Source organism: Panthera uncia (genome assembly GCF_023721935.1).
Source record: "Panthera uncia isolate 11264 chromosome A1 unlocalized genomic scaffold, Puncia_PCG_1.0 HiC_scaffold_17, whole genome shotgun sequence".
In the NCBI taxonomy this organism is placed as follows: domain Eukaryota; kingdom Metazoa; phylum Chordata; class Mammalia; order Carnivora; family Felidae; genus Panthera; species Panthera uncia.
In genome coordinates, this window is record NW_026057577.1 from 140,759,809 (window position 1) to 140,776,689 (window position 16,881).

A 16,881-nucleotide genomic window follows, 5' to 3' on the forward strand; every position below is an offset into this window, starting at 1 on the left:
GAGCACGCACCAGCGGAGAAGGGGCAGAGACGGACGGAGGATCCAAAGCAGGTTCCATGCTGACAGCACAGAGCCTGATGTGGGGCTTGAACTCCCAAACCGTGTGATCGTGACCTAAGCCGAAGTCAGACGCTTAACCAAATGAGCCACCCAGGAGCCTCAAGAAAGAACATTTCAAATGGCAAAAAAAAAAAAAAAAAAAAAAAAAATCCAAAGGAGAAACTGAAAACTAGGTGATAACCAGGAGCTCAAATAACCAAGAGGTCTGGTCCTAACCCCCATACGGTAACAAAGACAAGGAGTCGGAACCTGGAAAGACGGGCACTTAAAACTGAACTTCAGAAAGCTGGGACTCTCAGTCAAAGGGCAGGCTAGGGCAAGAATCACACTTTTTCTGTAATGGGCTAGAAAATAAATAACGTAGGCTCTGAGAGCCGTAAGGTTTCTGACACAATTACTCAATTTTACCATGTGTGAAAGCCATCACAGACAATACGTAGACTAAGAAATTCCACTAAAACTTGGTCAAACTAGGTGGCACATCAGATATGGCCAGGGAGCCACAGTTTGCCAGCCCCTGGGCCCTTTTGTTAATGAAAGGTGTTTTCACTAATAAAGAGAGAGCAAAAGAAAACTTTCTGCATTCGTCCGGGCTCTGGCTTGGGAAAGAGGAAGTCTCCCAGAGAATTCATAATCACAGGCTGGCTCTCATACAGGGACAGGGCGGGAATTCAGATTAGCCCCAAGACTCTGGAAATTCAAGTTTAGAAATTAACATAATGTGGCCCAAGGTTGGTGGCACCCCAGGTGCCTAGCGGGAACAAGGCCAAACTCTCTCACGCTCGAGGCAGGGCGCACGAGCCCTGTACAGAAATGCAAAATCTGAGCTTGCAATTCAAACTTCGAAAAAACAAGAAACGAGCAAAACTAGCACATGGCATAATTAGACCTGCTAAGATTTTCAGGGAATGAATTGTTCAGATCCAGAAGACTATGTTTTAAATGCCTAAAGAAATAAAAGGAGTAAGAAACATGAGCAAGGGGCAAAAAACTATCAAAAAGAGACCAGGCAAACCTGAAGGGAAAACAGAACTTTTTTAAAAAGAAACATTTTATTTTTAAATCTCTACACCCGATGTGGGGCTTGAACTTACATCCACAAGATCAACAGTTGCACACTCTACTGACTGGGCCAGCCAGGCGCCCCCAGAACTTTTCCAAAAAAGAAAGAAAAGAAAAGAGATCCGAAGAAATAGTACAGAATGGAACAGGGGCTACAAGAAAAAAATCTACGAAAGGGCACGTCATGAAGAGCCTTGAATGACTGAAGGAGGCCAGCACGCATCTACTTAGAGTTCTGGAAGGAGTGAGCAGAGAGAATGAGAAGAAGACAATATTCAAGAAGATAATGGCTGAGAATTCTCCCAAACTGATGCAAACTAGGCATCTAGGGATTCAAAAGGAAGAAAACCTCAAGCAGTATGTTTTTAAAAGTCCACTCTTCACAAGACATCAGAAAGAAACTGCAGAAAAACACGACACATTATCTACCAAGGGTTGGTGTGACCGCAGTACTGCCACTCCCCCAGAAACAACAAGACAACGGGATAGTCCTCAAAAAGGTCACAGAAAACACCTGCTCGTCTGGAGTTATTCAACAACAAAGTGAAATAGAGAAGTTTTCCAGCAAACAGAGCATCCTACCAACAGACCCTTAAAGAGGCACTTCCCAAGGATCTTCTTTCAGGAAGGGCAACGAACCCAGAAGGACTGAGATGCAGGAAGGAGTGTAAAGGGATCCACTCCGGCCTCGGACTAGAGCCGGAAATGACACAGCTCACTGAAAAGCTAAAACACCCGCAGCACGTGGAGGGCGACGCTGGCGGGCAGAGTCGAATCGCCGCAAAGCGAGCCAGCGGGCCCCACAAATGCAGCGGGGACACCCAATGACGAAGGAACCGCTCGCTCCCCAGGAGTACGACTAACCAGGAAGGCCTCTGCGTCCAAAGTGAATCGTGTGCAGTGGCAGCAGCAGAAACAGAGCACCTGCGGAAACTTCACGGAGGACGGAGCGGTGCGGCCAAGGAACGCCCCTGACTGGACGCCTACAGAGAACGTCTTCGAGGGCTAGCACGGTAAAGAGGTCCACCAACTCCTTGTGAGGACAACTGAAGGAAGCCTCGAGCATGATCAAAAACCCCGCTTTGTATCATCTGTTCCTAATCACGCACATGACAATTATCTTTGTTAACCATAAAGTACACAGCAGTTAGTTCTCAAAACCGACCGGCGGCACACTTGCGTGACACAGGTCATGAGAGAGACGGTGGCGCTGGTGGATCGTTTATGGAGCATCCCCCGAGTGGAGCACCCCCACTCGGCCCCGGCGGGGACCAGCCGGGGAAGGCCCTGCCGGCCATGCGCCCAGCGGAGGAGGCCGGGGGAGGCCAGGGGTAGGGCCTCACCCTAGAGGCAACGGGCCCGTGGGTTCTGGGCGCGGTGAGAAGAGCAGGCATAACCGAGCAGACACACGGACAAAAAGCCATGAAACAATCAGAGGATTTGGGCTACTGATCCCGTGATCGTTCTTTCTCACAAGCCGGTGGCATCCACGTGGCCACCTGCATGCCAAGACGCATGGAGCCAGCTTCTCCAGAAGTCCTTCCGCTGGAAAGGAAACGTGCGTCTCGAATCCAAACTCTCCCTCTAAGAATATGAGGGAAATCACGAACTGAGGGAGGTGGCGTCACGAGATTAAGCCAATCCGCACACTGCGAAAATGATACGAATGTAGAGAACGCGGGGAGAGTGTTGGCATGAAATTTTTAAAACCTCAGGAACCGGTACTCCCCAGACATACCGCAGCAAAATGGATAACGAGACGCAGCTAAGGCCACGTGCAGAAGAATGTTTCCTAGGAAGCAGGTCTCGGTATTTTATGGAAACGGATACAGCGATTTAACTGCATTTTCTACTATAAATAGTAATCAGTCTATGAATAAAACAATTCCAAACATACCTGATAACCCTCTTTCATGTATAAGTAATTCTTTCTCCTTTTCTATTTCATCCGCGTCACGATACATGTCCTCCTCACTGAAATCACACCAAATTAGACATTTCAAAAATTTGTTGCACTGACATTTTCCCTCTTATCACAGTATGCGCTTGCTTAAAAAATCTGTAAGACACGAAAAGTTTAACTTTTTCCTGTTACGTGATGATGACTGAGAAAGTATGGCTCTCAAATCCTGGTTGCACACGTTGCTATCACTCCACAGTTTCTTACGTCACAAGCAAATTTTACAGACACTACTTTAAAAACAAGGACAGGAAAACGTCAGTTATTACACGCCCTCAACACTAAAAGCCCTCCCAAGGCTCCTCCTGCTCCCTGGCCCCCACGCTCACGCTGCCACCCGCGTCCTGTGGCGAGTATCCCTACTGTCCCACGTACTTGAACTGCTGCCAAGCTGACTGACTCGGGACTTACAGGACAGGTTCCCGAAGAGTCTCCAGTCTCATCTAGTGACTGAACGAGAACCTACTACGTACTAGAGAAGGAAGAAAACCCCACGGGTGCTGGACGAGGATTGAAAAAGGGTGTCTCCTTTGCCCCGCGAGATAAACCACAACCTGACAATGATGACAAACAGAAATACCAGCTCTGTCTTGGCTCAAACCACAAGACACGTGAGAGCCCCCACAGTCCCAAGGTGGACCAAGAGCAAGTGACAAGAGGACAGGACAGTCTCCGTGCCGGTGGATGGTACGGCCAGTAAACCTGCAGAACCCCAGAAAGGCTCAGGGACCAGAGGTGCCAAGTACTTCTCAGGGTGCAGGAGACGCCCAGAGCTGAAAACAAGGAAACTGGCTGGTGCACACGTAGGGTGAAATCAGACCCCTAATTCCCTGCAGTCCCCCCCCCCCCCCCCCCCCCCCCCCCCCCCGGCGACAGCACAGCCCCAGTCCTCACGCCAGACAGAGCCTCCAGGTGCCAATGAATCACAGGAAGGGGTTAATAAGGTTAATGACAAATAAGGAATTAAGCGACCGACCCGAGAAACTCCCATCCCCGGTGACCGCGGCACCCCAGCTCCCAGCACATGGCCCAGCACGGCAGGGGAAAGAGGAAGGAAGAGGTGAGCGGGAGCAAGAGACAGAAGGGGTACTGAGAGAAGCAGACCGAAGTGGGGAATTTAACAAACCCACCTTCTCCCACGTCACCGAAACCCTACGATGGCTCCCAATAAGCAGGCAGGTCTACACGTGGCCCTAACCCGCCGCTCTAGCCTGCAGGCCACGGTTCCTCTCCGCACGGCCACGCTTCAGTCCAAACACCGGACCAACACCAGCCTCGGCTCTTACACCTGTGACTGGCTCCATCCGCTCCCTCTGCTCGCCCGGCTCCCTGCTTAACACATCAGGACACACGCGGCCCGGGCGGCCCCGCCGCAGAGCGCCGTGGCTAGCGTGGGGGCCCGGAAGTCACGTCAGGGTTTAGCCGCTCCTTGGCACCTTACAGCCCCGTGCGCGGGACCGTGGAACTGAACTAGCTGTGACTCCCAGCACCTGGATTTAACTACCTGTGAACCGTAGACAGTACTCTCCTCAAAAGACTGTTGTAAAAAGACACAGATAAACCACGAGCGCTCTAAAAAGCTAGCTATTCTCCTTCTCATACTACGGCACTGGTGCAGAGTATTAATAAACGGTTTGCCCGATGGTCATTTCCTGTTCCTTTTTTTCTCTCTAAATAAAGGCGATGGGGGGGGGGGGGTGTGTGTGTGCCTATTTTTTAAAACACCGTGGGGCTGAGGGGACATATTAGGAAAAGGTACTTTCCATGTGCTCTGACCCCCGTGAGATTCCAAGTAAAAGGTATGGTGTCACCCAGGGAGCCCACGCCAGAGGTAGAAGCAAACAGAAACCAGATTCGCGGGGACCAGACATCAAACGCCTAAAATAAAAAGTGACTAAACATGTTAGTTCTTCTTTCAATAATTTTGTGGTAACTTCTGGCCTCCTTGCTAGCTTTATCGAACAGGAGAGAACTTGATCCTGTAAGACAAGCATTTAAGTGAACCACTTTCTTGATCATCATCAGAAGCATGTCTTCAGGCAAGCCACTTCCCTAATCTTGGCCTCCGTTTTCTCATCTTCAAAGCGAGAGGAGTAGACTAGATCCGTATGATCTACATGGTTCCTCTTCGAGGACTTAAGTTCTAACACACTATCGACCTATGTGTTGTTAAAAAAAACTGTACTTCAGGCGAATTCTGTGGCTACGCCGCAGGCACATTTGGCTCTACTTTTGTCCTCTTCCTTTTTAACCTGCAAAATAACCAAAGTGCAATCAGGACACCAGTGCCCAGAGGAAGTTCCCTAAAGGAGCATCTCTCAGAACAGCCACACGTACAAACTGGCACCAAGGCCAATAGGAAAGGAACAAAGAGAAGTCAGCATGAGAACAAAATGCAAAGGGAAGACAGAGTAGAAGGAAAGATTATTGGAAATAAAAAGCAGTGATTCAAGATACACAAAAGCAGCAAAGCAGAAACTGATGAATGGGAGGCCAGAGCGCATTCAAATTACTTTAGCCACAATCAGATTTCACTCAGAGCCTGTGCACAAATGTTTGCTAACGTCCCTAGCCCCCAAGGACAAGCATTCAAGGACATTTGCTAACTTCACAAAGCCACCAAGGAAATTGTAATATGGCCTTTAATTCCTTGGAGAGAGAATAAATTTTAAGTTTAAGCAGTAAGTTCCATTAGTATGGTCAGAGAAGAAGATATTTAACAGCCAAAATGAAATAGTCCCCCAACGTAAGGACAATCAACTGGAAAGAGAGAGAGATGTGACAGCAAGAAAAATAAAAATTTTAAGAAATTAGTTCACTCAATATATTAAAGCTGAAAATAATGACAAATGAAGCATTTACCAATTTATTACAAATACATACGTACTATTTATAAGTGTATTATTTATTATTTGTGTTTTTGTTGTATATTAATTATATTTAAATAGCTAGAAGCTTGAATTTTTGTTATGAGAAGGGAGGATAGTGAAATAATGAAAAGAAAAAGGATATTACGTTGTAAGATAAAATTGTCAATGCTGGTCAGTTTCAGAAATTTGGTAATTTTTTGTGTTTATGAGTCAAGTTGGAGTAGGAATGGGGAGTGTCTACCATTTGGCACTAAAGAGGCCACCAAAGCCCAACGACTCAAATGATCACCACCACAAAAGCCTTCCTTCTAGAAAATATACCGATAGCTAGAAAACTAAGACAAAGTCTTAAATGTGACTTGATTTTTGGGGGACCATGGCATTCGTGAATCACGCTCAATTACACAACTCAGTTAAATTTCAAAACCAAAATCCTAGTAAGTTCTACTTAGAAAATTCCTAGAAATTCTTAGTTTAGCACCATAATGTTATTTTAAAGTGTATCTTTTCAAGCCCCCGTTTTCTCCTAAGCTAGAGATGAAATATTTTATTCTTAATATTAAGGCAATATACATGATTAAGTTACATGACTTTGCATACTAAATTATAATCTCTCTTGCTCTGTTTAAAGACCTGAATTAACAATAAGTTTTTGAAAACTTAATTTAAAAAGGCTTACTACAAACAGACAAAATTATACTATTGCCAAGAACAAAAGCTATAAACTAAAAATACATCGGTCAGTGAAGCAAGACATTTCTGCAAAGCCAATTTTTCAATTTCTGATACAAGTAAACAGGTTATATGAAAAAAAGTCAATTCTAACTTCTATGCAAAGCTAAGACAGCATGTTAACCACTCACCATTATGAACATTTGCATTAAGTTCCCCTCTGTTGCCTAAAAAGGCTAAACTGAGTATGACTTTGTTCGGCTCTCTGGACTTGAACGCTGCGGTTCATGCTTAACTTGGCCTATCCTAGAACGCCAATGGCCCAGGCAGTGCTGGTAAGACAGTGTCAACCACGGGACAGCAATGTACCTTCCCACAAAGGCACAGGAAAAGCAAAGACCACTCAACCCAGCCTCTCTCCACCACTTAGCGGCTGTAGAGATGGGTGAACAACACATCAAATGCAGGAAAGTACCGGCACCCAAGCCAAAATTCCACCTCCCTTCTGCGAGTGGACTTTCCATGACTGGCTCATGCTACTCCAGAGGTATCTATGGGGACAACCCAGACATCCTCAACAATGAGGTTGGAAACAAGCTTTACATCCAGGTGGGAGAAGGGGCAGGAGGGAGTAGCTGTTACCCTATCAAACATACCCCGCAGGAGGTAAGGAGGCAGGTGGGAAAACACATAGCAATACCCAAGAACAATGGTTTAACAACTTGTTGTTCACAGCCCTTTTGAAAATCCACGGCTTTCATCAGAAGCTCAGCCCAGAAAATACACGTAAAATTTCACCTTCAATTTCAGAGGGGCTCACAGACACACTCTCCACCACACACAGTCCTAAATTCAAACCATGTGCCACCATCAGGCGGACAAAGAAGGGCCTCGAAGCAGTCTTGCTTCTCAATTCCCTAAGGATGTCTAGCCTGGCCACCAACCATGTCCCAAGACCATCTTGATCCTCAAGATTACCTTAGCTGAGGGCAAGAAGTAGATACAGCCTAAGTCTTGAAATGGAGCGGTAGGGTGAGCAGGGGATAAAGCACGGCCAACCTGCTCATAGGAACAGTGAGGAAGCTTCAAGAAAAGTCAACCAAATCTGGTCTGATCTAAGACTTCTTCAAGTCAGACCCTAAGTCATCTTGTGAGCCATCCTTAAGGCCTGCCCAGAGGATGACAACCACAGCTCTCAAACAAGCTAGGAGAGGTCGTTATAAATCATGTTCCTCTGCCTGGTTTTGCTGAGAAAGCCAGAAAAGAGATGGGGGTGAGGTTCCCACTGAGGCATCAGGGAACCTGGCCCTCAAACCTCTTCCGTCTCCCTGGCCGAGCTGCACCTCTGGAATCTGCACCTGTTTCCTAACGTGTAAAATGACAAATCTAGGCTGTTTTTTTGTTTTTGGTTTTTTTCCAGATTCCTTTCAGACCAAGTCTGTAATTCTACTGACAGCAGTAAGAAGAGGTGTGCCTCAAAACCTTTTGGGAAAGAGTGCTCCTCACCATGACCTATTTCCCCAGGTTCTGACTCAGGAAACTTGCCAAATAATTATGCATACTTTTAGGAACATGATTCTGGCTCCAAAGTTCCTGCATCTCACGGGGGCATGAGAACGGGGGCCAAGGCTAAGGTGCAGCTTCTGGGGGGCAGGGTCTCTAACCAGGGAGTCACGGCTCAGACCACCAGGGCCAAAGCAAGGGAGGAGCGGTTAGAAACCAGCATGAGCTGTGGAGGGGCAGAAGCAGAAGGCACCCCCACCTCCCCCAGCCTACTTTACCCTCTGCGGAGTCTGCAGTTCTCCAACCCAGAGAGCCAACCTGCAGCCAGAGAGCACATCAGCTCACACGTGGGTCTGTAGAGCGGTTTCAATTTTAAAAATCAAGGTATTCCATTAAAAAGCCAGGGTACCGGGATTCTTTAAATACAGAAAATCCAGCAAGCAGAGGATAGAACCTAGTGGACTCTGACCCCAACAGCAATGGACACAGCTATCCAGGAACCAATGGCCCACACCTGGCCAGCCTCACTCGCTTAGGTTACCTGCATAGCTCCTGGGGTGGGGGAGTTTGCGACTGCCTATTGCAAAGCTTTCCCAATAGCCATTAACACATGAAGTGTGGATACTACCATCCCAGAGGGTTTAGATGCTCAATAAACGAGAATGTCAACGCCCATGATAAAGAACCAGGCACAGGAAAGTTATTATAATACACTAGCTGTATACCAGGCCTGCCAAACACCCCTTTTTAGGAAATGCCAAAAAAAAATCTAATTTGAACACACCTTACAATTCAACTTGCCAGCCAATTAAGCTGTCAAAATAGTCATCTGAGTGCTTTCATCAATTCTGAAATTCAAAGACATTTATATGTGCCTAGAACCTGAAAGTGTAGAAAAAGTTGCAGCCTTCAAGTTTACACTTCGCTTCCACCTTTCCCCCAGACCCTTGCTAAAACTATAAACTCTTCCAACTTAAGCTGCCTTCTTTATAGTTCGCTAAAAAACTGCTCTAACCAGCACTATCTTTTGTGCTTAAAAGTAACGGGGGTGGGGGGTGGGGGTGGGGGGGGGGGGTGGGGGTGGAGAGGAGGAGAGCTTGTTAAGCTACTAACGGGCAAAACAGAATTGGGTCAGACTCGGTCCAAAGTCTATTCAACAGGTGGGGCGTTCATCAAGCGGCAACTTGCCTTCCAAGAACAAACTTGTCGCATGGTTCAGTTTTCTTTTGGCTGTGACAGAAGCAACCTTACTTCCTTCCCCAACTAGGTCGGAGGAAAGATTCACTGGGAGTTAGTTATAACAATACGCTTTTCCGGTTTGTTTCCCAAGTTCCCGGAGCTCTGTTTTAACTTTGGAGCAACGCAGATGTAAAAACAGAAGGCACTGGGTGACCAGGACTGTGAGCCGGACCCTGCGGGGAAACCACCTGTACGGACACTGGATGCAAGCGTCTTCGAATTCCTCTCCGTCGCCGACGACCTTACCCCGAATACAGGCTGCGAAGGGCTCTTAGCCGGCTACTCCCCAGCCCACCCCACGCCCAGCCTTCCCGAGGGGACCGACCCAGAGCCCCCGCCCGCCCCCGCTGCGCCCCGCGACTCACTGCTCGTCTGGGAACCGCACCGCGGTCCGCGGCTGCCCGCCGGCCGCCGCCTTCCCGCCCTCCCGCGCCGCGGCTCTCGCGGGGCCCGGGGACGCGGCCCCCGCCTCCCGCGCCGGCTTCTCAGCACAGCTCGCGCCCGGCCACGATCCGGGCTGGGGCATGGTGCCCCGATTCATCGGGCCGCCGCCGGCGGCGGCGACGCCGGGGTTCGGCCGCCTCCCAACGATCCGGGGCCCCTCCCGTCGGGGCGCCCGGCCGTGGCCGCCGCCGCCGCTGTACCGCCCGCCGGCTTCCGAGGCTGCGCAGAACGCTTCCGCACGCGTCACCGCCGCCGGCCCCGAGCCCTCTGACCCGCGATGAGGGGGCGTGGCCCGCTAGGACTGGGTGGGCGGGGAGCCCTTCGACGCGGCGCCTGAGCTTGCGGCTGCGCGGGCTGAGCCGCGGTCGAGTGGAAGACCTGCATGGGGTGGACACTGCGCATGCTCCACACAGCTGGTCCAAGCAGGGGTTCCCCGCGCGTCGGGTTTGCCGTGGATGTTGCGGCCCTTCCGGGGTGTGAAAGGAGGGGAAGAACACTGAACCAGCGGAGGAACGCGAGGACGAGGAAGGCCAGCCTGGGGTGTGAAGAATGCTAATGTGTTTGGGCGCCTTGCAGTGTCATTCTGGACTTCCGAGCCGGGCGGGGTTTCCTTGACCATAAAACGAAGGATGTGGGCAGACTGAGTGATGTGCGGCTCGCCTGGCCTTCCCCGAGTGACAGCTCCGTCACGACCCGCCCCCGAGCCCGGAGAGCTTTGGTCTTGGGCGTGGGGTCAGGCTTGTGGCTCCGGGGCTGGGAGTTACGGTCCCTCGTCTCTGCGAGGGCGGGAGGCTGAACTGGTTCTACCCGAGTTGAGCCAGCTCGGCAGTGCGTGTTCATGGGCCGTATTCTCTAAAGGGAAATTTAATCTGTTTCAGACTCTGTGTCTCCCTCTCTCTGCCCCTTCCCCGCTCATGCTTTGTCTCTCAAAAATGAATAAACGTTAAACAAAAAATTAAAGTGAAATCTGACGTAAGGGAATACGAGCAAAGGGAAAATATTAGCAGACCTCAAAGATCAGAAGAAGGCGAAATGTTTCATCTCTGGGGAGAAAATAGAGTCGCCTCGAAAGATGAGCAGTCAGGGAATGCACAGGGGTATTCCTAAAGCAGAGTGCAGGACCGGGGTATGGAGGAAGGGGACCCATGGGCACTTCAGAAACCTGCAACTATTCGGGGACAAAACAGGTAGCAGGAGATTTTACTGAAAAATGAAACTGGAAGAAGAATGCTAGGGACCAGATGGGAAAAAGCTTCCTTAGGCTAAAGAGGGAGCTGGTGCTTGAGCCTCCGGAAAGATGGGAAGGCAGAGACTATTTTAAAAGATCACTTTGCAGTTAGAGAAAAGATTGGAAAAGGGCAAAACTGGGAGTCCAGCGTAGGGAGGCTAGATAGTAGTGGGCATCAAAGGGAGAAACTGGGTGGGAAGAATATTTTGTCCTCCAAGAATATTGGAGGAAAGCGGTCAAAAGGCACAAACTTCCAGTTATAAGATAAATAAGTGCCAGGGATGTAATGTATAACATGATGACTATGTCTGACGCTGCTGTAGGATATATAGGAAAGCTGTTAAAAGTAGATCCTAGGAGGATTTTTTTTCTTGTATCTATATAAGATGGTAAGTGTTAACCTACTGCGGTAGTCATTTCACGGTGTATGTAAATCAAACCATTGTGTTACACACTTTAAATTGATGCGGTGATGTGTGTCCATTATTTTTCAATAAGCTGGAAAAATAGGGGTACAATAATTGTACTTTGAGGTGAAAAACTATGGGGTGGGTTTTTTTTTCCTTTAATTTTGAAAAAGTAATAAGCCCGCATGCTTTAAAAAATTCAGAGCATAGGGGCTCCTGGGTGGCTCGGTCGGTTAGGCATCCGACTTCGGCTCAGGTCATGATCTCACGGTCCGTGAGTTCGAGCCCCGCGTCGGGCTCTGTGCTGACCGCTCAGAGCCTGGAGCCTGTTTCCGATTCTGTGTCTCCCTCTCTCTCTGCCCCTCCCCTGTTCATGCTCTGTCTCTCTGTGTCTCAAAAATAAATAAACGTTAAAAATTAAAAAAAAAAAAAATTCAGAGCATACAAAAGAATATATCGGGGGGGGGGGGGGGGGGGGGGTTGTATTTCCCATGGCTCTTAAGGATGTGGGATTATCGTGCCCTGAATAGTATCCCCCCAGATTCACGTCCACTCGGAACCTCAGTGTGACCTGCTTGGAAACAGGGTCTTTGCAGATGTAATCCGTTAAGAGGAAGGTCTTACTAGATTAGAGTAGGCCAGAAATCCAGTGACTGGTGCCCATGTAAGAGGAGAGGTTGCCGAATATAGTCACAGAAGAAATAAGGACGTGTGAAGGTGGACGCAGAGATTGAAGTGTTGTAACTACATGCAAAGAAATGCAGGAAAAGGCAAGGAAAGATGATTTCAAAGAGTCTTCTGAAGAAGTGTGGCCCTGCTGACAACTTATTTCAGACATCTGTCCTCCAGAACTGTGAGGGGATAAGTTTCTGTTGTTTCAAGCCCTCATTTTGTGGTAGTTTGCTGTGGCAGCTAGGAAACGAACAGAGATCAAGCTGAAGACTTAAAATTTTATCAGGCTGAATTTATTGAAAAGGGCCCACTAAGCAGATATTCTAGATACAAGATGTTGTTTCCAAGGGTTAGAAAAAGCTTAACAGTTTGTTTGAATGGTTGCTGAGTATGTCTTTTTCTATTATGCATGTGAATCTGGGAAAATAATCTTAAGATGGGTGTAGGGACCCACTGGGCCCACGATGAGAAGGACCTGAGCAACACCCTATCGATCTCTTGACTTCCATCCTCCCCAAAGTACCTACACTAAATGAAATGCCAGAACTGCCTAGGATACTATCGGGAAAGGTATCCAAAGGCTTGGAGGTAAGGGAGTTGACACATTAGAATGGACTTACCATGTAAGACTTGCTCATCCACCCCAGAAGGGTCCAAGGAACATTACCCTTTACCATGACTGTGAGAAGTAAATCTATGAGGGGAGCCCCAGCATCTTTGAAGGGCTCTGCAATTGTTCTCTGTACTCTGGTAAATCTTACAATAGAAACTACCACCGTAAAACTGGGATTCCTAAATGCAGTGGGGATAATAGAATCCCGGGATAGCAGGAACCAAGAGGTGGCACTTAGCTGCCAAAAACTAGATGGCTGTGGTTACTGTAATGGACAGCTGAACCCAAGCAGTAATCAGAATTGTCTGACTTGCAGAGACCTATGACATTGCCCTCTTGATCATAGTGTCCCTAGGGAAAAGAAGAAATGGACAATCTACTAAATTCACACTTGGTATAAACAGAAGAGTTCTAGGCCTAGTGAACAGAAGTCCTAACTTGCATCACCGAAACAGGAAGTCATAGCCCCTCCATCATTTTCTATACTTGAGCCAGTTTATACACTTAGAATTCTTTGAACGAAGGAGAGGCCAAGTACTCTTGAACAACCTTGCTACGTTGCCAAAAATGTATATTATTTATTAATAAACTGTTAGGCTTTTCTAACCCTCGAGGTAACATGCTGTATCTAGAATATCTATTTAGTGGGTCCTTTTCAATAAATTCAGCCTGATAAAATTTTATCAGTCTTCATCTTGATCTCTGTTGTGTTCTAGGCCAAATCCTCTTGAGGAAGGACCTTACTACATTGCCAAAAATGTATATTACCCTTCCCCCAAAGGGTCCTGTGGCCATCTACCAGGGTGATTGCGCATTGGGGGAAAGGAAATAATCAGGCTTTGGGAGACTAGGAGACAATGGCTCTAACTTGACACTGATTCATGGAAACCCAAAACATCATTGTGTCTGCACAGTGTAGGGTCTTATGGAAGTGATTAATGGAGTTTTAGCTCAGGTTCATCTCACATTAGGCCCAGTGGGTCTCTGAACACATCCTGTGGTTACTTCCGCAGTTCCAGAGTGTGTAATCAAAATAGACATGCTCAGCAACTAGCAGAATTCCCAGTTGATCCCCTGAGCTATAGAGCAAAGGTTGTTATGGTAGAAAAGGCTAAATGGGGAGCACCTGGGTGGCTCAGTCAGTTGAGCATCCAACTCTTGATTTCAGCTCAGGTCATAATCCCAGGGTCATGAGATCGAGCCCCGGGTCGGGCTCTACACTGAGTACGGAGCCTGCTTAAGAGTCTCTCTCTCTCTCTCTCTCTCTCTCTCTCGACCTCCACCTCTCTCCTCTGCTTGTGCTCTCTCTATATAAAAATATAAACCAAAAGCAACACCACATTCTTGGAAGAATTGCAAAAATTAGCACTACCATTAAAGACTTGAAAGTTGCAGAGGTTATGATACCCACTACATTCCTTTTCAACCAGCCTATTTGGCATGTGTATAAGACAGAGGGATCTTGGGAATGACAATGGATTTTCATAGATTATGTGGTGATTCTAGTTGTACTGCTATTCCAGATGTGGTTTCATTGCTTGAGCAAATCAACACATTCCCCAGAACTTGCTATGTAGCTATTGATCTGGCAAATCCTTTTTGCCTCTATACCTGTTGAAAAAGACTACCAGAAGGAATTCACTTTCAACTGGCAAGGCCAGCGATTCACCTTCATTAACCCACCACAGGATATATCAACTCTTCAGCCCTATGTCATGATTTAGTCTGTGGAGACCTCCTTTCCCTTCCACAGAAAATCACACTGTTCCATTACACTGAAGATCATATGCAGGAAGTAGCAATTACTGTACACATATTGGTGAGATATTTGTACTTCAGAGGATGGGAAATAAATCCTCCAAAATTCCAGGGCTTTCTTCCTCAGTGAAATCACTAGGGGTCCAGTGGTATGGAGTGTATCAAGGGGAAGGATAAGTTGTTATTAAAGGAAGAGGCACAACACCTCGGAAGAAAAGAGAAGTTTCTGCCATGTGCCCAGGCTACTGTGCAAGTTGCTCTGCCATTTGGGTCAAAGGACCCGGTAAATCCAACGGTGCTTGAAGTGTCAGTGGCAGATGAAGATGCTGTTTGAAGTCTTTGGCAAGCAGGTATAAGTGAATCACAAGACGAACCTTGGGATTTGGGACTAAAGCCCTGCTGTCCTCTGTGGAAATGATCCTCCTTTTGAGAAACAGCTCTTGACTTACTACTGGAACTTACTAGAGACTGCGTATCCATCCATGAGTCACAAGTTACCGTGTTATCTGAGCTCAATGATAAATCATGTTGATAGACTGTAACCTTAATAAATGTAATCTGATGAAAATGGCTCTGCGCTTCCGTGATCTTCCAAAAACCCATACCCAGTCTAATTATGAGAAAAACATCAGACAAATTACAAATTCCATTTGAGCAGCATCCTACAAAATACTTCACTAGGAATCTTCAAAACTGTCAAGGTCACCCAAAACAAGAAGAGTGAGAGACTATCCCAGTCAAGAGGAGTCTAAAGAGATGGACAAACAACTAAACGTAATGTGGGATCCTGCATGGGATCCTGGAACAAACACAAAATGTCCTTAAACAGAAGTCTGAGTAAACTATCACCTTCATTTAATAATAACCTATCAATATTGGTTCATTAACTGTAATAAATGTGCCATACTAATGTGAGATGTTACCAGTAAGGGAATTGGGGTACATAGGAACTCTGTATTTTCTTCCCCATTTTTCTGTAACTGTAACCTATTCAAAACAATAAAGTCTGTTATGTAGAAAAAAATCAAATCAACATGTCACAAACTGTTAAACCAAGATCTTCAAAATAATGAAGAATATTGGTACGCCTGGGTGGGTCGGTCAGTTAAGCGTCTGACTGGCTCATGTCATGATCTCACAGTTGGTGGGTTTGAGCCCTCCATTGGGCTCTCTGCTGTCGGCGCAGGGCCCACTTCGGGTCCTCTGTCCCCCTGTCTCTCTGCCCCTCCCCCACTCACTCTCTCTCAAAAATAAACAAACTTAAAAAAATAACGAAGAATATCTAGTCATATTGTTCTTATTTTGCACTTCAGTAGAAAACTTTTAATGTTTATATTTCATCTTTAACCTTTTTAAACTTCCTACTATGTATATGTTTTATAGGGCACATATACATAAACACAGAGGTACACATACATTTGTAATATATATGTACACATTGGAGATGTGTGAAATTTTTTTAACTGACGTTACAGAATTAAATTATTAGCAAGTGTGTTAAACTAAATAATTCAGAAATTAAATTAGAGCTTCTTTTATTTTTATTGAGAAAAAGACAGAGAATGGGGGAGGGGCAGAGAGACAGGAAGAGAGAGAATCCCAAGCAGGCTCCACACTGTCAGCAAAGAGCCAGACATGAGGGTCGAACTCACCAACTGTGAGATCATGACCTGAGCCGAAATCAAGAGTAGGACACTTAACCAACTGAGCCACCCAGGAGCCCCTAAATTGGAGTTTCTTAGAGGAAATGGTGAAAAGTAAGCCTATGAACTGTGCTATAATTACAACTAGCCTATTCTTATGTCGAGATGAATAAATAATAACAAAAATCTATAAGCCTATGTAAAAGTCTATATATTAACATTGCTGTACACAATTCCAGTTAGTTTCCAGCTTCCCCTTAGAATCTAACATTCCTAATTAGGCAACTAAAAGCTATATGATGGAATTGTAATTTGTTAGTCCTTAGACTTGGTAACTAACGTTTGGAATCACTTTGAAATAGTGTTAACTATTCAGTTAACATTTCTTCAGTTGCCTTGCCTAAAATAGTTAATTCATGAAAGACTCCAAGTTCCTTTTCTTTGAAAACACAGACTTTACTCGTAATAACTGTTCATGAAGAACAGGGTTGGACCATTAGAGTGTTTGTGTCTTTGTTTGATTATTTAATTATTTGTAAGGAACTTATTACAAGTTGGAAGCATATTCCCCCTGCCCCCCACCATTCCATACCATAAAATCACATTTTACAGCAAAGTCAAAACACCCCCCATTTTTACTCTATGGAATTTCCCAATGTCACAGCAATAAAAAATAGATTTCAAGTATATTCTGTACATCAATTTCAAAAGTATTAACAGGAAGGGTACTTTTTAGTTTATTCTAGTTTC

At 46.4% G+C, this 16,881-nt stretch overlaps 1 protein-coding gene across 3 annotated transcripts in view; it reads right to left on the reverse strand.

Moving 5' to 3' along the window:
- Window positions 1–10,056, reverse strand: part of OTULIN (OTU deubiquitinase with linear linkage specificity) — a 31,931-nt gene extending 21,875 nt beyond the window's left edge. Inside the window, exons 1-3 of one of the 3 annotated variants that reach the window (XM_049648766.1) lie at window positions 9,732–9,814; window positions 4,213–5,334; window positions 3,020–3,096 (exon numbers count right to left, since the gene is read on the reverse strand). In XM_049648766.1, coding sequence (XP_049504723.1) covers window positions 3,020–3,086 — 67 coding nt within the window. In that variant the 5' untranslated portion in view covers window positions 3,087–3,096; window positions 4,213–5,334; window positions 9,732–9,814. The other 2 variants (XM_049648764.1, XM_049648765.1) reach the window with 2 other exon arrangements.
- Window positions 10,057–16,881: the final 6,825 nt, after the last annotated feature.